General features: G+C 34.3%; 1 protein-coding gene across 6 annotated transcripts in view; it reads right to left on the reverse strand.

The window, feature by feature from the left end:
- Positions 1-268: 268 nt before the first annotated feature.
- LOC143240213 (sideroflexin-2-like) overlaps positions 269-21556 on the reverse strand; it is an 80804-nt gene continuing 59516 nt past the window's right edge. For 5 of the 6 annotated variants that reach the window (XM_076482315.1, XM_076482317.1, XM_076482320.1 and 2 more), the window contains exons 10-11: positions 17777-17824; positions 269-810 (exon numbers count right to left, since the gene is read on the reverse strand). In XM_076482315.1, coding sequence (XP_076338430.1) covers positions 699-810; positions 17777-17824 — 160 coding nt within the window. In that variant the 3' untranslated portion in view covers positions 269-698. The remainder of the gene's footprint in view (positions 811-17776; positions 17825-21556) is intronic. The other variant, XM_076482321.1, reaches the window with a different exon arrangement.

The raw sequence follows: 21556 nt of genomic DNA on the forward strand, positions 1-21556 counted from the left end.
TGTTTCTCAGATGTAAATTTTCTTTCTTACAAATTACTTCCCAAAGGTCTTTCCTTCAGTACCTGAATTTAACTAATCAGATGAACATAGAGCAATCAAAAAGACACTTGGAATTTTTATATTTATGAAGTATGAAACACTAATTTCTTTAAGTGCCTAAAATGACATACAGTAAAAAGAAGTTAAAAAAAGACAATACTTTGTAACATCACATTAGACACTGTGGATGTTTTTTTCTTATAATTTCTATTAGTCAATTCAAAACAGATTTGAAATCAGGGAAAATTTCAGTCTTTATTCTTTAGCTACCTAAAAATTGTAACATGAAATCTGAACATTAAAACACTAGATAAAAACAGTTCTTATAAAAATCACAACAATTAATAAAAAATTAATATATAAAAGAATAAATCTTTCATTTCCAAAATACAATTTTTTTATCAATTACAAGATGTGAAACATTAACTTCTTCACACACTAACTTTAACAGCTCAAATTATAAACAACAGATAAACATATTTTGTTTTATGATTACTAAATTACCTAATCACACAGATTTGGAAACACACCAAAGTTATGTTTCATTTTTGCATACATATGTAACAAATAATATTCTATTTGGAAACATATTATTACTTTGTCTTACAAAATATAGGTATGGCAACAGGACATTGTAGTCTACAGCAATATTTCCAAAATTAAAGACCCTTGTTGAAGTAAACATGAGTGAGGTTAGAAACCTTGCTCATTTCAATTGCAACAGCATATTTTTCAGGCTCCCATCTCTGAAGGGATTCAATTTTCAGTGAGCTTGAAACATAAAAAAAATATACAGTAAAAAACTAAACAATCATTATATTATAGAAGCAAATTACACAAAGTGTGAAAATATAAATAAACTGAACGCACAACATAACCAAAAATTAAAACAGTAAAACTGTATTTTTGGCATTTCAATTATTTTAACATTTTGCACTAACACTATCAATATTACTAATAAACATTTTATGTTAAATTATTTAAGTAAATATTTGATTTTCTTCATCTTTTATTGAAAAAAGGCAAGATTTTTATAATTTACAGAGAGAGAAGCTTTTTAGTGACAAGCTACACAATGATTTGTATGTGCTCCATCTACAACAGGGAATCCAACTTTAAATTTTAATGTTACAAGTCTATAAACTTACTCCAGGAGGGTATAAAGAAGTGAAACACACACTATCATAACAAAAAATAAATATTTTCCTGGTTGTATCTATACCTTACAGCTTCTGAATAGTAAATTTATAAAATTTAAATTTTAATAGATCAATGGTTTGAAACAGACTGAGTTTTGCTGCAAGTAAAAATTATAATAAAAAACCTATGCTGAGAGGCATTAAAAACACAACAATGTACATACAGTTAAACAATTTTAATACACTAGATTAAACATAAGTTTTGAATGTACATATCATGAAATCATCATGTCTTTGCACTACAAAATATTCAAATTTGATTAGAAACTGCACACAAACAGTTTAATCAGGATTTCAACATCCAAAACAATAATAATGGGTATGTTCTCCATTTGCTGCCAGAAGAACCTGGATCCTGCATGGCATAGATGTCACCAGATTGTTAAACTGCCTCTGGGGAATGACGTCCCATTCAGCCAGAAGTGCTGCACATAGTTCAGCAAGAGAGCTGGGGGCAGGATCCTGATGACGGATGTGCTGATCCAGAATATCCCACAGATGTTTGATGGGATTCATATCAAGCAAACATGGAGGCCAGTCCAGAATGTTTATATTGTTCTCATTCAAACAATTTCTACACACCTTTGCCTTGTGCAGATGTGTATTCTCGTGCATGAAAGTACACCTCAAAGTGTGCTGTGGCCCTGGCTGATATCATCCATTTCATAAGCATCCCACCTGCCTGATCTCTGCTTTCTTGCATCAGTCATGACATCTTTCTTTGCAGTGAAATTAAACTTTTAAAACCCGGCATTTTATAAGCTGAAGGAACAGTGTGTACTGCATACAAAAGTTTTTCCGTACTCTCACATTATGTACAACAGCAAGGGATAGGTAAGTTTTGACTGGTTTAAAAACTGGCACATGATCACACTGATTAAAATGATCTGAACTACTGAACTGTTTTCAGAGAATACTCATGATTAAAACCCAGATGTGTTTGCACTGTTATGCTTAGCCTGTAGGAAACAACTCATTTTATTACTTGTTGTGTTTTTAATGCTGCTTAGTATATATTTGCAAAGATATTTCTCTACAACTTTAATTGCCTAATGTTTACTTTCCATGGGTAGGCAATATAAAATTAAATTTACAAAACATTCGTAAAAACAACTTTCTTCCACTGCACCTGCACATTGTTCAACTTGATGAATCTAAAAAACAAACCAAAATACTTAGCAGTGCCATACTTTGTCAACTATATATTAACAAAAGAAAAAAATAAGTTTTCTGTGTTACATCCCTGGTATTAGTTGGCACCAATATGGTAGAGGGAAAGTAGCTAATCAACAGCTCCAGTGACAACTTCTGTGCTACTCTAATCGTGTAATGTAATTTGATCATCACACTTGCAATGCATCCATGACTCCAAAATGTAAACTATAAAACAGCAAATATATAGCCTAGTGTGCCAATCACTAGGCTATGCCCATCTTCCACTTGTGCAGAGAAGTTCAGATATAACAAAAACAGTTCTCGAAAGAAACTATTGTCAAAAAGAAAAAGCTTGAAAATAAGGATAGATGGTGTTTCTTTGTGCAGGAGTCTATTCAGGTGTTATTGATACACACACTATAAACAGTTCTTGATCTCAGTGTAGAAACTTGTCCTTCTCATTTTGTTTGGATACCTTGACAATTATTCCTAATAATTATTTTAAGTTAAAAATAAGGTTATTCAAGAACTTAGCAATACTTTATATATGTGGATGTATACTTTGAGCCACATATAAAAGCATGACAGTCACAGTAAACTTATTATACTGATATAGTTCAATGTTGTGTTAATTAGTGCTTCTATCATACCAGGGGCAGGAATGCTAAGTTCAAAAGGTAAGTTTCATCTTACCAACAAATGGTAGTACCTTATTTTTTGTTTTATTTTCATCTTTATATGTTTTTCTTTTTCATATTCCTATTTTTACCTTGAGAGAGCAGTCACCTTCCCACAACTGTCTGCACACAGTGAAGGGTGAAGTAGATGTAAGACGTTGTGGGCTTGAGCAGTCTCTAGTGTCAGGGATGCAAAGATTTTAGTATTCCAGTGATGGGACAGAAGAAAAATGAACAATATCACACTCACCCCCAGACCATTTGTACATCATCTGTTAATTCTAAACTTATGAACTATAGTGCATGTCTCAGCATCACACATCATCACATATACTAATAACTGCAGACAACTTGGCTCTTCACTGTTATTTTGGTGACTTACAATGCATACCTGTATTAGATCTGTCTTGACATCAACAGTGCCATAATGTGTTGCTATTTATGACCCATTAAACACATTTTTTCTCATCAAGAAATAAAAAGTAATTTCTCACAGAATTCACCATCTTAAATGGCTGCTAACACTCATCACCAAAATACAAAGATATTCTGCTGCCAATCAAAAAGTTATTACAATCTCTTCACTTAGTCTGAGAAAAATAAATATGAGTAAATTCATTCAGCTGATGATATAATAAGCATTTACTAACAGTTAGCTGTCCTGTGTTAAAATAAAGCGGCTATCATTAGATTTCCTATGAATATTTCTCTATGAAACTGCTCGATAGCTTGAAAAGTATAATATGCAATGTCCTTTCAGTCCAATTAATTTTGTGATTAACAAACTGTCCTAACTTCATAATAATTAAGTAGCAATCAGAAAATGTGGAATACACATATCGTCATGATATACCACCTGATAAATTAAAAAACACTGAAGGCCGCTTCCTTCCAGTCACAAATATTAATATCAGTGATTTTCCTAACTACTGGTCCATCAGTTAATCCCTGTAGTATTGATCAGATCAGCTGCAGCATCTTGGCCAAACACAAGAGCTATCAGATACCTTTCCTACAGGCATTTCCTATTCTTGAACAGCTAGCTAAAGCAATTTCAGCATCTTTCTCCTCATCAACTATGCCATAATGATTTGGAACAGTACTTTCATCCTTTATTTCATAACTCTAAACCTCTTAGTCTTGGTCAAACCAGAGCATGAGGTTCATCAGTAATATTAGGTTGTAGCTATTCAACACACTACATGTGTTTATGTACGCCAAGGGGCTGTTTATCCAGAGCTAAGTTACGTCCACGCCACTGGCACATACATACTGTCCACTCTAAAATTTTTGTTCCTTTATTGTATTTTCATAAAATGTTTTTTGCCATACTGTAGCTCTTTTTAGTGTTTGGCTTGCAGACTTGTGCATATTGACAAATGCAAACTTCAGCCACTGAAAATATGCTTTCAAACACTGGAATATATACACTCTAATGTGAGAACCATATATCACCTAAATAAGGAAGAATTTTTTCTAGCCCTAACACGATAATGTTTGACAAACAACTGATTTTTCTTCTGTTGTAGAGTAAACCATGATGATGTAAAGCAAGAGTTTTTCATAATTGGATCAACCATGATTAATAAGTTTTGTTAGCATCCACTTCATAGTTTGTTCTACCCATGCTAAAAACAATCACACTGAAGTCATGTCATACAGTGAAATGCAAATCCTTACCAAACCCAAAACTTTACACAACTTAGAAAACAGTTGATTATTGAAATTTACTCCAATTGATGTGGAATTTTTCAAATGTACAAAACTGAGTTATCCAGTGTTTCACCACTACATCAGTTACATGTCGCACTGAAATAGCAACCAAAGGATAAGGCTAAACCAACTTAGTGAAGTTATAAATAATCTTTACAATAATTATGAACTTAATACATTTATCTTCACAAATTTTGATAAGCTTTCAGGAAACATTACAAGTTTGTTCTACAGACTTCTCATTTAGTTACACGTTGAGGCCAGTTCCATACTGTTGCAAATTTCTCAGGGTCAGTAAAAACTATCTCTTCTCAAAATATGATAAAAAACTCTCCTGCATACAATTTCCTAGTTTCAACTTCAACCATGTCATTCTCATCCACTTACTATTTTTTGTTTTCAGCAGTACACTCAAATGTATGGCAAAACACCAAGACCACATCAACACATATCATGTATTTTCTCATTGCAGCCCCTTCAGGGTAAACTTCCCCAGATTCTTGAAAGTGATAGGTCCAGTTACACAAGGCAATGGGCATGAAACAAATTTCATAAAAACTATCTTGAACACTAAAGCAGTTTGATCTCTGCTTTCACCATAAAGCTTGACTTTTCACCATTCAGATGTCAATGCCTAAAGATCTGAACCACCAAGCCCCTTTAAATGCATACAGACATGCATTTATCCATAGTAGTGGAAAGACACTAACACAGGTTACTGCATCTACCAATCATAAATCAATACAGAACTTTGGCATATGCTCCTTCCTGACAATCACTACTAGAGGAATTCACACACTATCAGAAGGCTGCATGATTCTGTTTTAACATCTGCTGTGTCTTGGCACTAACTACATTTCTAGTGCATCAGCAAAATGTGCATGGGAACTGTTTAATAACAAGTATGCCTATACAACAGTTAGTTATTCCTGTTTGGTCCAGCCAGCCATTTGGTCCCACAAATATACTGTAATTGTCAACTAACAGGTGCCTATACAACAGTTAGTTATTCCTGTTTGGTCCAGCCAGCCATTTGGTCCCACAAATATACTGTAATTGTCAACTAACAGGTGCCTATACAACAGTTAGTTATTCCTGTTTGGTCCAGCCAGCCATTTGGTCCCACAAATATACTGTAATTGTTAACTAACAGGTGCCTATACAACAGTTAGTTACTCCTGTTTGGTCCAGCCAGCCATTTGGTCCCACAAATATACTGTAATTGTCAACTAACAGGTGCCTATACAACAGTTAGTTACTCCTGTTTGGTCCAGCCAGCCATTTGGTCCCACAAATATACTGTAATTGTCAACTAACAGGTGCCTATACAACAGTTAGTTACTCCTGTTTGGTCCAGCCAGCCATTTGGTCCCACAAATATACTGTAATTGTCAACTAACAGGTGCCTATACAACAGTTAGTTACTCCTGTTTGGTCCAGCCAGCCATTTGGTCCCACAAATATACTGTAATTGTCAACTAACAGGTGCCTATACAACAGTTAGTTACTCCTGTTTGGTCCAGCCAGCCATTTGGTCCCACAAATATACTGTAATTGTCAACTAACAGGTGCCTATACAACAGTTAGTTATTCCTGTTTGGTCCAGCCAGCCATTTGGTCCCACAAATATACTGTAATTGTCAACTAACAGGTGCCTATACAACAGTTAGTTACTCCTGTTTGGTCCAGCCAGCCATTTGGTCCCACAAATATACTGTAATTGTCAACTAACAGGTGCCTATACAACAGTTAGTTACTCCTGTTTGGTCCAGCCAGCCATTTGGTCCCACAAATATACTGTAATTGTCAACTAACAGGTGCCTATACAACAGTTAGTTACTCCTGTTTGGTCCAGCCAGCCATTTGGTCCCACAAATATACTGTAATTGTCAACTAACAGGTGCCTATACAACAGTTAGTTATTCCTGTTTGGTCCAGCCAGCCATTTGGTCCCACAAATATACTGTAATTGTCAACTAACAGGTGCCTATACAACAGTTAGTTATTCCTGTTTGGTCCAGCCAGCCATTTGGTCCCACAAATATACTGTAATTGTCAACTAACAGGTGCCTATACAACAGTTAGTTACTCCTGTTTGGTCCAGCCAGCCATTTAGTTCTACAAATATACTGTAATTGTCAACTAACAGGTGCCTATACAACAGTTAGTTACTCCTGTTTGGTCCAGCCAGCCATTTAGTTCTACAAATATATTGTCATGGTCAACAAACAGGTCACTGAACATCTACCACTTTGTTGAATCAAGAATGCTTGTTCAGTCCTCAACTAGCAAACTATGATGTGTTTATGAGGTGTGTTTATTACATGACATCAATGGATTAGACCTCATCTGAACAAAACCAATGTTTCTGGTCTTGATTGTAGTAGTACTGAATGATTTTTCCATGTAAATACAGTTCACAAGTTAACATTTTCAATAATACTTTAACCTGCTGAAACTTCAGCTATTCCTCAACCATAACTTTGCCCATCTAAACATCTGACTTGCTTGCTCAGTCTTTTATACCATACTTAGATGCTCTTGGTGTTGTGACACTCTCCACCCATGTCAATCCACCCTCTATCCTGGTATTGTACACAAGCACCTCACTCATATAGTGTAATCACTTTTTTGAGACTCACACCATCCCAGTCACTAACACTGACTCTTAGTGGGGAGGAAAGGCAAGAAAGTGTCAGCAGGGTAAATATTATTAAAAAAAACATTTTCAATTTAGGAAAATCATTTAACTTCCAAAACATATTTATTATCTGATAACACTTTAGCTAGAATCCCATAATGAGAAGGTGGAGTGGCCAGTGAAGAAAGCATCTGTACAAAAAAAAACATCTGTACAGATCAGTGGTGTACCAAGAAAAGAGCACATGGAGGAAGTGCACTATATCCAGAACAGGTATGCACTTCACCTGGAAACTAGTTCCTGTATCAAGAGTGAAATATAACATGAGTAATCATCATTATAGGCCAGCCTTAACCAGATAGCTGAGATTTCACAGTTTGGAGCTGGAATTAAAGGATCTTGGTCCTTATATAACATGTTGGTGACTAAGACAATTGGACTGCAATGTTATATATATGCTTTTGACTGGATCCTGACCTAGAGCCATAAAATTATGCACTCCAAAACATGGGAATAATGAGAAGAAAATAAGCAAAGTCAACAAACTTTCTCCTCCACCTGAGGAAGTCTGAAAGGTAACACCCCAAGCTCATTCAAAATTGTGTGGTGACAGTGAACCTCCTTCCATGAATATACTAAACTGACATTGATCAAAAAGAAGAGTTATGTACACCCCCAACTGGATAATTTGTGTCAAATCTGAACCACTATTATGAGTAGGCTGCTGCAGAGGCTAATGCCTCTCCTACTGACATCTGGGAAAAATACCCCAAAAGCCCAAACAGTAGAGCCTCTAAACTCAACCCTCTTCTCCAAGAGTGAAAGAATTCACTCAAACACACTACAGGAAAATCCTCTGTCTATCACCCCATAATAAAACATATATCTGATGAGTAAAGTGGATATTAAGTGTGATGATGACTCTCTAGCTCCAATAGTAGAATGGGGGTGGTAATGTTTATCAGAAACTCCAGGAAAACAGTACAATAAGTGAACCAAATTCCTTACATATTTAAAAGAAAACTAACTCCAATGTATTCAATCCAATGATTAAAAAGACAGGTAGGATCCTCTTTAGCTTTAGCCTTAATAGCCTATCAGTGGTGGTCTAGCAAAATGAGGTAATATCATCTGGTGTGTGCCTAGACTGTCTTGTGGAAGATCTCATTTCTACAGAGTCTACTGCAACTGATAGAAAGTGTAGCTGAAGCAGTTGTTAGTGTGGGATTGAATTGAGAAAAAATAGCATATCTATCTGGGCAATGCTCCATACAGAGTTGGATCAGTGACAAAAGAGTAAGGGACCCTGGAAAGTAAAGAGACAAGATGAGAACAAAAAATACTGCATCATCCCTTAATTCTCAGCTAGTTTTGTGTAGTCACAGGGGGTAGGCAAACCCTCCAAAAAACAAGCTACCAGATCATGTACAGAATGAGAGAGAATAGTATTGTAAGAAGTCCACTTACCAGCTTATAAGATGTCCTCCAGTGGGTAATTGAAATTATCAATAAAAGACATATAAATGTAATGAATCTGATGAGATGTGCTTCTCAGAAGATTTCTTGCCTGCAAAGAAAGTCCAGAATAATCAACATGGATATCTGTTAATACATCTCATCAGAGTAATTGGGAATATATCTCTTGAAACTGAAGGATCCCAATGAATACAGAGTCGAGCACCATTACTTCAAAAAAAATTAGTGTGAGCAACATAACACCTCAGAGCCCTGAAAGGATATAACAAATGATCAGTGTTTGATTGGCTGAAGAGATGAGAAAAGACCAGCAAAAGAATTTTAAGAAGGAATTATTCCTCTTCTCTGGAAGCCAAAGACTTAGAAAGAAAGGACCTCTCAATGTATAGCAGGACCAGATGGGGTGATAAAGTGTCCAATGCACATGGAATGCAAATAACTCTAGTCTATGACATCATCATACAAGAAGCAATAAAAATATCTATTAAAGGAAAGATGAGATGGTACATGAGGCTAAAGATTCAATTGGATGATAAAGCAAAGCATTTAATACCACCTTAATATCCCAGTTAAGTAACTGAAAAGGCTGTTCAGGAAGATGGATTTTAACCAAGTAGAGAATGCTAAGATAGCACAAGGAAATCAAAACTTTCAAATGTTTAAAAAAACAAAAAGTATTTGATAAATCTGCCTTACATAAAGTGAGAGAAAATGAAGATGGACCTAAGTAAAAAAATCAGGTTAAAAATAAAATATGATGAGTATGTTTGGGTGAATTAGGATTAAATTCCTCGTGACATAAACAGAAGGCAACTTTAGAGGGTATAAACCAGTGAGCTAGCAAAAGCATGGGTGTATAATGTTGGATTGTGGTTCTTTCAACAAAGAGGAAGAGGGGAACCCATTTGAAAATACTATAGAAGGGGAAACCATGGTAAGGCCAGCCCATGTGGGATTAGCATCAGCTCTGAAGTAAAGGTTCAAGTCATAACCAGAACTCTGAGGAACAGACAAATTGGAGAAAGGCATAAAGGTACAATCCCATCCAATCTGGAATGAATGTAGCTGTCACCAAAGCCTGAAAATGAAGAATTGAAGACCAAAACTGCTGGTAGTTGAGGTTCATTGAATACCTGAACTGAGAGCAACTCCATCAGAAAACAATGCATTGTAGAATCTATTTGATTGGGAGAATGTGAATAGGCTGAGACAAGTTATCTTCTATTAAATTTATAACTCCAGGAAAATGGCAAGCCAGGAGTCTATTACAACTGGAGAGAGCTTTGAAGAAAAATAACCAGATTCAAAGATAAAACTCCTGAGAACATGTGCACCCATGGCAAAATATTTAAAAGACCACTGTGGAACTAATGACACAAATGATCATGACACTCCCTTGCAGTAAATTAAGACCTTAAACCATAGCTTCTTCGATGGAAAGAAGTTCTAAATTACAGATGTGGATGAAGATTTCTCCTTTATCCATGTACCCTGGAATTCCTGACTTCTGATATGTACATCCCATCCTTGAAGTGAGACGTCTATGAAAAGAGAAAACTCAGAACAAATGGGAGTTATTGGCACACCAATGTTAGTGTTGATCTGATCCAATCCCCACTCAAGAACCAAGATGTTGGTTCTGATAAAGTAACACAGTGGATTGAAATTCCAGATCCACTGGTTATGTAGTAACCACTGAAGGGATTGCATGTGTCATTTCCCAAAGGAATAAGAAATTGAAGGGTTGTCTACATCCCCAAAAAGAGATAGAACTATCCAAATAACAGCCTGACTGCCAATTCCATAGCCTGGAGCCAGATGGTAGTTGTCAGAGCCCTGCTTAAAAAAAGTTGAGAAACTTGTACAACCCTGCACAAGACATACAGTACAGATGCAAAGTTAAAGGACAGATCACTGAACTGCAGAACCTAACCAATGTGCATAAAATGTAGATAATGGCAGGATGAATACACCATGTGAATATGGAGAAATACATCAAACCTGGTCATACACAAACATGGTAAAGAATGCCACTGTAGGTTGAGCCAAGAAATATCAAGGATTGTCTGCCAATATCTTATTGCCTCTGGAGCAACAAATAAACAGGAATAAAACCTACTGATCAGTTCAGGTGGAAATACCACAGGTTGGAAAGACAATGGAGATGAAGAAGTAAATGAAAAGGCCAATCCCAACACTAGAGTCTGAAGTACCCATGAATCTGTAATGGATAAAAACTAGATGACCATCAACTACAACCACACTCCTACAGGCCCCACTTACCCAGGATAGACATTGGCAACAGTTGCCCTATGTGGATGAGTCTTGAAACTAAAGATGTAATATATTCTATGAATCCATACACAGGGTCAAACAAATAAAAGAAAAGTGTGATCTGTTCAAGGTGATCAAAGGGCTCAGTCTGGATCCCAATAGATCCAAAAGTGGATTTAATCTATGGAATTTGAATATATTCATCTTGCTGGCAGTGATAAGTCAAAGCATGAGGGGAAAAGGTATCTTCATCCTGTCACGAAACAAAGAAGTAAATCTTCCAGCATGAACCAGCAATATCAGGGGAAGTCGGAAGGGCTAAGTAGTCTTCCCAATCTTTCCACTATCAAGGAAGGAGTAGACTGAAAGACCTCACAGGAAAGCCCCCATAAATACCACCAACCTGAGTGAATAACTGAAGAAAAGGAGAAGGAAGTGGTTGATCCAAACTGGCCTCATGAGATGCTGACTTAGTAAATAAAGGTGAAGGAAAAACTGAGTCCAAATTCAGAATTTCTTGAATTATCAAAAAAAGCACCCTCAGAATTCATAGAAGAAACACCCCAGGACAAATATATATCTCCATATCATAATGGATGAAATCACAGATGGCTTCAACTAGAAAAAGCAAAAATAGATGTTAAATTTTATTTTTTCTTCTTGAATTGCTTCTTATAAGTATCATGGTTTGAAACACATTATGTTAATCAATCAATTAATTAATGGAACAATAAATTAAAAAGAGTTTCAAAAGACTAATCACTCTGTTTTAATCCTATAAATTGCATGAGTTGCCAGTGGAAAATGTCAATGTCTATTTCTATACAGTATATTCTATGTGACTAATATCTCCCACAGAAAAGTATGTGACACCATAGTTAACTGACATATTTCCATAAGTATCTATGACAAAAGGAACCAATGTGGTTCTTTTGAGAGACTCATGGATATATGTTCAGTATGAACAGGAATTCTGAAAGATTTATATGTGAATTAATTGTGGGGTAATAAAACACTTTCTATGACCACATCTCTTAATTAAAATAAAGTAAAAATAATTTCCCATAACTGTGATTGTAAAATTACAATGCATGTTAATTCATAACAATACAGCAAGAGGTGTAAAGTTTTTAGCACAAATTCAAAACATTTACTTCAAAGCTTTGCATCAGCTAAGCAAACTGTAATTTTTTAAATAAACAGCTTACTCCAGTCTTAGCCCACTTTATAAAGAATTCTAATTCAGCTTACCAGCACTTTAAGTAAAATACAAAAGAAAGTAAAAAAGAATACTAAAAGTAATTAAGGGTAGGAAATTGAACTCTAGATAACAAGTACACCTACTTCTAACAAGCATAAACAATACAACATTTAGCTTCTTGTTTATAAATGTTTAGGTCAACAGTTTCCAAGCTGTGTCAAGGCAAGTTCCGAGGGGTATCCTGTAGAAATGGCATCATGCAAATGAGGGTAAATAGGTTAAGGTGACATCAATGATAAATGCTTGGAAACAACAGGTTCAGATGGACATATGCAAAATCTTAGCACTTTGATTATTGCTTACTGAAAATGTTTTGTTTCTTAAAGGAATTGAAAAACCTAGCTGTAGAAGTATTAATATAAATAATATTTCCTATTAATTTACAAATATTTTTATTTTTCTTCTCGCCAATACTGTGTCAGTCACTGGTTTCCTAACTGACCGATAATTTCCGTTTGTCACCAGCTTCAACGAAATAGCTAAACAATTTTCTTCTATGTTGTAGGTCTTAGACTTCTTACCATAGTCTTTGATCAAGTTTAAAATAATCTTGTCTACATTCTTGAATATGAAGTAATACTGTTAGGGTGTAACCAATGAAAATGGAAAAAAAAATCCTGTAAGATAAAAAGAATTTTTACACAGCTTATTCATTCATTTCTTCCTTAGTATTATCTGAATATTTCTAAAGTCTTTCATGACATTACCTGTAGAAATCTGACATCCTCCAAGACCACCTACTGTCACATTAATTGCACATTCAGTGTTGTTTTTTGTATTGTTGTTGCTCTATATTTCATCCATCACAGTTTTTCTTTTTTTGACCAGATTTTGCCTGTTCTTTTTGTTTCTATTGTTCCTCAATAAAAGTTCTATACCTTTGCCTTGCAGATGATGCTAAGCTAAAAACAAGTAATAAGTAAACATTAAGGACTCCATTAAAAGTATTAATATGGTCACAGATTAATATCTGTGTAATGAGGAATTGTTAATGTAAATTTTCAAACTAAATTTCCTTGTTGAAAGAAAATATTCTTTCTACAGTTACTTGTCCAGACGAAATTAGTAGCAAATCTTTTACAACCTTCCAGACTTTGTTTAAGTGGACATTTTTAGACAGAAACTTGGACAAATATTAATCCAATTAACATTCCTTATTGTGTGGCAAAAATGACAGGAAATCTGATCAGTTATACATTACATCCACACCAATGAATTCTCCAGTCTAGGTCAATATGTGATCACAGAATGTTAATCCTCTGGGCACTTTCCTAGGCTCTACCAGCAAAGCAAGTAGTTTTTTTCATCTTTTTCACATAGTTTTGGTTCTGGAGCTGAGGCATGTGATATATGAATGGAGATTTTTCCAGTATCTTACTAACAAGCTTCACCATAAAATCACTGCATTTCTTTTGAAGTTCCATGACTTGGATATCACTGATGGCCTTTGGTGAGGATGAAAGGATTTTATTAAGTTATTGTTCTGCTGCAAATCCAAAATTAATTTTATTGTAAATCAAGACTCTGGAACTTTATAATGGTAATACTGTCCTGCACTTCCAGTGTCATGAAACATTTCAGTTTTCACTACCATGATGAAATATTCTGCATAACAAATGCCATCATATGTATTTCTGTTTGATAAATTGACAAAAATGGTCACATCAGTTTAGCAATGGATGTAAATGACTACAATTTTGAAATGATGAGCAACAATATTTGGCCATATTTGCATAGCAGGCTCTGCTATGGTGAAATTTTCCAGTCACCTATAAGAACTAAACTTAAAGAGGAAAAGCATCTGATCCAGTGACTGATGTATAAGATAAGATCAAAAGATTCTGAGACTTCATCTTTATTCTGAAGAATAATGTACATACATCAGTATTATATGCTATCCCCTTCAAAGTAATCTCTCCCAGGTGATACATACTTGTTCCAACATTCCTGCTATTTTCAAAAGCAATACTAGAAGTCTTCAACTGTTATATAACTAAGTTCTGTTTTCACATTATTATGGATGGTTGGAATGTCATCAACTCTCTTTCCTTTTAATTAATTTTGATTTTTGAGAACAGAAATAATTACAGGGGTAAGATTGGGAAAATAGGGGGGGATCACAGGAATGTTTTTTTCTGCCAAAAGCTCTTGAACAGACACAGCAGTGTATTAACGTGTGTTGTCACCATGAAGAAACCAGCGACCATTCTCCCACAGCTTGTGGCAATTTCTTCGTACTTTCTCCCTCAAGTGAATTAAGACCTCTTTATAAAAGGCCTGATTAACTGTCTGGCTATGAGGTATGAATTCATGATGAACAATATCTCAAACATCATAAAACACAATCAACATTGTTTTCACATTTGATCAAGACTGTCACGCCTTTATCGGACATGGTGATGATGGAGACTTCCACTTGGATGACTGAAGTTTTGTTTCAGGGTCATAATCATATACCCATGACTCATCACCAGTAATAATGTCATTGATGAATTTAGGATCAATTTCTAGTCTTCTTTTCAGATCCTCGCACATTTATCAACAGTGAAACTTCTGGTCATCCATCAACAGCCTTGGAACAAATGTTGCAGACACTTGACACATGCAGAGTTTTTCAGTTAAAATCGTATGACATGATCCAAAGTAAATGTCAAGTTCATCAGCAATTTTGCAGACAGTTAATTAACTATCACTTTCAATTTTTTCTTTCACCTTAGCAAACATTTCATCAGTGGATGATGTAAATGGTCGCCCAGGATGTGGGTCATATTTGACCAATTCCCGGCTATCTTGGAAGTGTTTTATCCACTGATAAATGACAGCCTTACTTAAGTAGTCATCACCAAAGGCACTTCTTAACATTCTGAGGATTTCTGTTCCTCCTTTACCATTTTTCACACAAAACATGATAAAAACACCTTGCTCTTCTTTTCTGTCCATTTTTATTATGACAGAGGCAAGAGATACATTTGTCTTTGAACATGTTTTTTGCAACACAAGCATAAGGTCTAGAGAAATTGCTTGTTCATGAGGTAGATCACTATTTGTACTTTGTACAAACCTCAGTGAAACACACTGCCTCTATACTGGCACCTGTAAAATTAGAAGGCTTATAACTTTTTGATCAGACCTCATATAGTCCTCTTTTCTTACCAATGAACAACAGAAGATTCTGAAAGAGCCTTGTTGAAGCAAAAGCACCATCTTTGATAGTGCCATGAAGAGTGTGTATACCACAACTGTCAACATCTAAACAAAAAACTTATCATACTATACTGTATTGATAAGTTTCTCAACAAGTCACTTAAGTTTTGACTTATGTTGGGACAATCCACTGAAACTGCATCAAATTTTTTTCTATTTAGTCTTTCAAAAGATGACTCAAACTGATGCATCATAGAATCATAAGTTGCATGCCACATGAAAGACAACCTGTACTACATGGTTTTTTACCAATGCAAAAAAACACAACAACCCTGATGCTTACGATCATGACAAATGTAGTTATTTACATGATGTAAGTACCTTGATGAAGGTATAGCTACTAGTCTCTTAACAATGATCATCACTACCACCCCTATTATTAGTATTAGTAACAGAAGTATAAGGAAGTTATATAACAGGTGTATGAATTATTTGAGTGATAGGGCCACAATTACAAGAATTGGAGATATAATGCATGAACCAATAACAATAAAATATTGTAACTTACAATGTTTCATTTTGAGTCATGTTACTGTGGAAATTAGCAAAAAAATTTTGCAAGATGATTTCAGTAAACTAAACTACTGGCTTAATATAAATTAAATCTATATGAATACTGATAAAACAAATACTATGATAATTCATTCACAATATACAAACAGTAATAACAAATATTTTTTACAAAGTTATAATCATAGGTGTAATACTAAATACAAACATTTATTTGTAGAAAACAAGCAGCATTCAGATTGTAAGTGTACTGAAAATGTTAATACTAAAACATACTTAGGGTTCATTACAGATGAAGTTTAAAGTTGATATAAACATATAAACATGATTTGCAATAACTTAAGACAAATTACTGCAAAGTTATGCAGGCTACAAAATTTTTACCTATTAATATTTAAAAATATATTTATGTATTGTTAACAGAAATTGTTATACAATATGGATTGACAGTATATGGCTTAACAAGTAACATTCTCTTGAACAAAAATCACATTTAAAAAAATGGATTCAAAGTTTATTTTTGGTTATTGTAATACAAATGCTACATTAGAAGATGAAATTGTAAGAAATCAGTTGTTAGATATAAATGTACTTTATATAATAATTATAAATTCTTATTACAGTAAAAATTAAACAGTACTAAAAAATTAATTTACCATAATGGATGTAGTGTATATCTATATATGCATGTGACCTAAATATTAAATACAATGTGATGCTGTCTATAAATATTTATATAATTAGAAGAATGACTATCATATGTATTTGCAACAAACATTTCTTAATAATAGAAGACAATTTTAAATAAAATTACTCTCCTTATAACAAGAATATAACTCGCCAGGACTATATGTGAATGTTTGATTATATCTTTATTGAGGTAATTTTTGAATAATACTAAAAAAATTACTTTTTCAATAAAGTGTAATTCTTTTAATATATAAAAACATTACACTTTATATCAGCACAATTTGAAAACTTTCTGTAGAGTACTTACCAGATGTTCAATTTTTATAAATTATTTCCATTGAGGTATGAATACTACTATTGGTAATTACTAGCACATACAAAAGACTCAAAGAAGATTCCTTGTCTTCAAAGAGAGACCAGAATCAGTAATATGAAGCAATTTCATACTCGTATCATACATGTAACCAGGGATGAATCCTGGGAAACTGAATGTTCCCAATGAATAAAAAGTCATTGTTCATCCATTCTAAAAGCATATTTGTGTCTATGTTTTTTATGGTAAAGCCATATCAGGTTGTCTTTGGTCCACCAAAGGGAACTGAACCCTTGATTTTAGCAATGTAAATTTGTAGATTAACCTCTGTCCAAGTGGGAACCACACTAAAAGCATTATGGAAGTTTTAGAACATAATGATAGAAGAAAGCAAAAAATAAATAAAAAAATCAGACATCTACAATACCCATAATAATGTCTTGGATGTGAATAAATAATCAAACAAACAGTTCCTTCTTGTCCTCCATTTAATAATAATATTATTAAACTTTACTCCTTTTTAAATATATTGATTTCTATTTTGTAGCAAAGGCAATTATAGAAACTAACAAAAAGGGTGAAATTTTACCAAAGTATTATTAAATTCTAAGAAAAGTTTCTTACCAACGTTGAGGAAAAAGAGCACATCCTATAGGAACCATGAATATCAGACTGTAAACAAAAAAATCAACATTGTAAAACAGAGAAAAATACAAGTTTATCATTTTTCTACTTAAAATTCCTAATAGTATTTGTATTGCAAATAACTGTTGGGACAAGCACTTTTATTTATACCTGGAGCAAACAAAAGTTAAAAACCAAGTTCTGTTTTTTTTTTTAATTTTACTTCATGATTAGAAAAACTTTTTCTCAGTCAGAAAACAACAAAAATGGAGATACTAAAAGTAAAGACAATTTGTTAGTTATACATGTCATATTTATTTAGTATTGGACCTATTATATTTTAAACATGAAATCTTTAAAGATTTTTAAAAATTAGAAAAGTTATGATAACAGTACTCCAACTGTACATGTTCACCATATCCATTATTGAAAATACATTTAGTCCAATTCAGAACCAATCAGGCCAGCTGTTTGTCGTGTCCCCACACTCTTCTAATCCTTTACACATCAAGTGTTCACATCTCACCTTCAGTAACTGTCTGAGTCACAAGAAGTGTCAGCACTTTAAAATATGCTGGGTCATATTGGGTTATTTCTCCAATTTAAGCTTCTTTACTTTGTATGAGACCATGCACACAGCAAATGCAAAAATGTCTGACAGTTCTCATATAATCATCTATAAGAGAAATCTTTAGAATACTAAATACATTGCTTAATAAATTCCTTCAGAAAAAACTGCATTTGGGTTTGCCAGTTTATCAAAGAGATTTAATGTATTCTTAAATATATTATTCACAACAGCCACATACATAGTTGTATTGAGATATAAAATTTTCAGAGCCAATTCTAGGTGTGTGATGAGTTATAGATGCATCATTATTTTGCCTAACAAAAAAGTTAAGACTGAACACAATGTACCCATCAGTTAGCACAACATTCAAATGACATGAAAACAAAACACAGTAGTAAGAGGTGCCAACCACCTTCACCTCATGACCAGCAAGAAGGGAAAAGTAACTTACATTCCAACAACCCAGGCTGAGTATGTGTGTGCAGACCCAGTACATTTCCAACACTATGCCACCCAGGAATTCAATATCCAAGCAATGGTAGGAAGAAAAAATGTAAATATGGTGTGTCAACTCTAGTGCAGAACCACACAGTCATAACAGGAATTTTCTGTCTGGTTCACAGTTGAAGAATAACCTCTACAAGATGATGACTTATGCAGGTCACTTAGGAAGCAACATCCAGAACATGGTAGAGTGGGGGGTGGGGTGGGAGGGCACATAGACTAATCTTACATTAGACCACCTGATAAATGACATTCAGAAGACAATAGAATGGGGGACATGTTGGCTGATCCTACTCTGATCCAACAACAGACCACATGGAAACTGACATCTAGGCAGCTGTAAGACTGAGGATGTATGCTGGCTGATTCAATTCATTGCCTGAATATGCAGGAACTGACATTCAGGAAACAGCAAGATGGAGAACTCTTGTTGAATGGATTTACACTGATCCAACACCAAATCAACATCCAGGTGACAGCAGAGTGAGGTATGTTAGCATGTCATGAGTATAAAAATATGTCACTACTGACATACAAAATGACAAGAAATGAGACATCTACTGCATCTCCAAAATTATTTTAATATAATGCAGTTAATCTCTCTACATGAACAAAGTACATATAACCTACAATGTTTAGTTCCACATCATCAATGATATTTCAGTTTTAAAAAATAGTAAGACACCTTAATACACATGTACATGTAACATTCAAACACTCTTCTTTTATTAAAGTAATGCTATATTACATATCAAAAATTAAAACAAATAGCAAATAATTTGGGGGATATTCTACATCAGAAATTAAAGGAAATAGATACAATAAAATAAAAATTGAGATATCTTCACTGTTGTTAAGCACTATTGAGAAGGGTAAATACTCACTAAAGGGCATGAATAACAGTTGATAAAAATGAGCTTGCATATTCTTTAATTTTTTATTTCTAACATATCAAAGCAAAATGTGGCAATAAAATTAGAGAAAGAAAACTTTACCCTCAAGGTTATAATTATTTTTAATTCCAGCCAATATTCTACTCTCACAGGTTCATCAGGGCTAGTATTACAAGAAATATTGTACCAATGTACTAGTTTTATAACATAAAAGTCTGTTCATAGCCTAGCTGTTAATTTCCTAGACTGTAAAAAGGAAGGTTCAAGATTTGAACTTCAATACACAACTGAACATATTGTGATTCTCGTACTACTAGAGCTGTTGAAGCTGCAAGAACGAAATGGTAACTGAAAGCTACTATTATCTGGTGAGAAAACTTTGTTTTTCATTTCCTCTAACTTTTTTGCCAAAAACTATATTGCACCAGTATGCACCACAAACCCTAAAAAAATATCTTACAATTCTATGGTGGTAAAACACTAATGCTTACACAGATGAGAACATGAACTGGTCAAAAGCATTAAAAGATAAAACAATTAAAACCAGATAAAACCATCTACTTGTTTCAAATATTTACACATATTCAACATTAAACTTTAATGGAAGTCTAACAAGGTAAGATGTAGTTTAGAAATTTCCAAAATTACAAACTTGCTTTCACAGATTTAGCAGTTTCAGATGTCTTAAAAACATCCAACAATAATTGATTTGAAACACTTAGCAGTTTGGAGTATCTTATAAATATTCAACAATTAACCTTAGAAGTCAACACTTTCCAACACTGTAAAGGTATTTACATTAGATATTTATTCTTTTCTCACATAATAGCTTTCCTTAATTTGCACTGCCTGCTATATGCACAATTTTCATTCGACACTAACCTTGAGGCTCCCACCTAACATTATGTGTTTACACATGGTAAAGTAGCAATATAGCATGCAAATGAGAATGCAAACATCCTCCACCAACAGAAATGTGACACTCCTTCCTAATACAGATGACTCCCACCTATACTGTATAGTGCAATCACCACTGTGAGATTAGAGGTGTACACTCATCTCCTTCTATACCAGGGTGTAATTTTTGCCTGCAGTAAAAATAATTATCAACAAGACAGGCAGAAGAGAAGCAAATCCACTATGGCAGACAGACAAGCTTGATGATGTAAGCTAGACATACTACTGCCACAGACAAAGTGGAAAATATAAAACTTCAGTGATAGATGGAACAACAAACAAGAAAATAAGGGTGCAAAAAGTATGGAGGATAATATTTAACCCCAATCAGGAGGGACTGCCAGACAAGGAAAATAAAGGCAGCAAAAATGAATGCAAGAGCAAAGAAAAAGACAGTAAAGGAGAATACATTATTATAACGAGAAAACACAACAGTATTATATGGATCTGCCCTATAGCCAGTAATGATCAAAAGCAGTAAGATCTGGATGAACTGCCATGTTAAAATTCAGCAAGATGGGGGATAGAAAGATAGGAAAGTGCAATGTGGAGATTAACTACATGTGCCATTTCTGTGGACAAACAAGGAGGAAAGAAGAATGAATGGATCAAGAAAGAAAGAAGACTACAACATGAGAGAGTCTGGAATGGCTCACAAAGGACTGGATAAAACCCACACATGAAGCCAAAGTGTCAACACTGCCAGATAAGAGGAAGAGAAGTAAGGCTTAAAGAACATAAAGCATGACACAGATAAAGGAATAAGAGGAGATTGTTCAATTGAGGAAACCACAATTGGGCCTGACAGTGTGGAGAAAGCAGGAGGACTCAACATGGAGTGACTGGAATGGTATA

The sequence above is a fragment of the Tachypleus tridentatus genome, chromosome 13, assembly GCF_004210375.1.
Source record: "Tachypleus tridentatus isolate NWPU-2018 chromosome 13, ASM421037v1, whole genome shotgun sequence".
Lineage (NCBI taxonomy): Eukaryota > Metazoa > Arthropoda > Merostomata > Xiphosura > Limulidae > Tachypleus > Tachypleus tridentatus.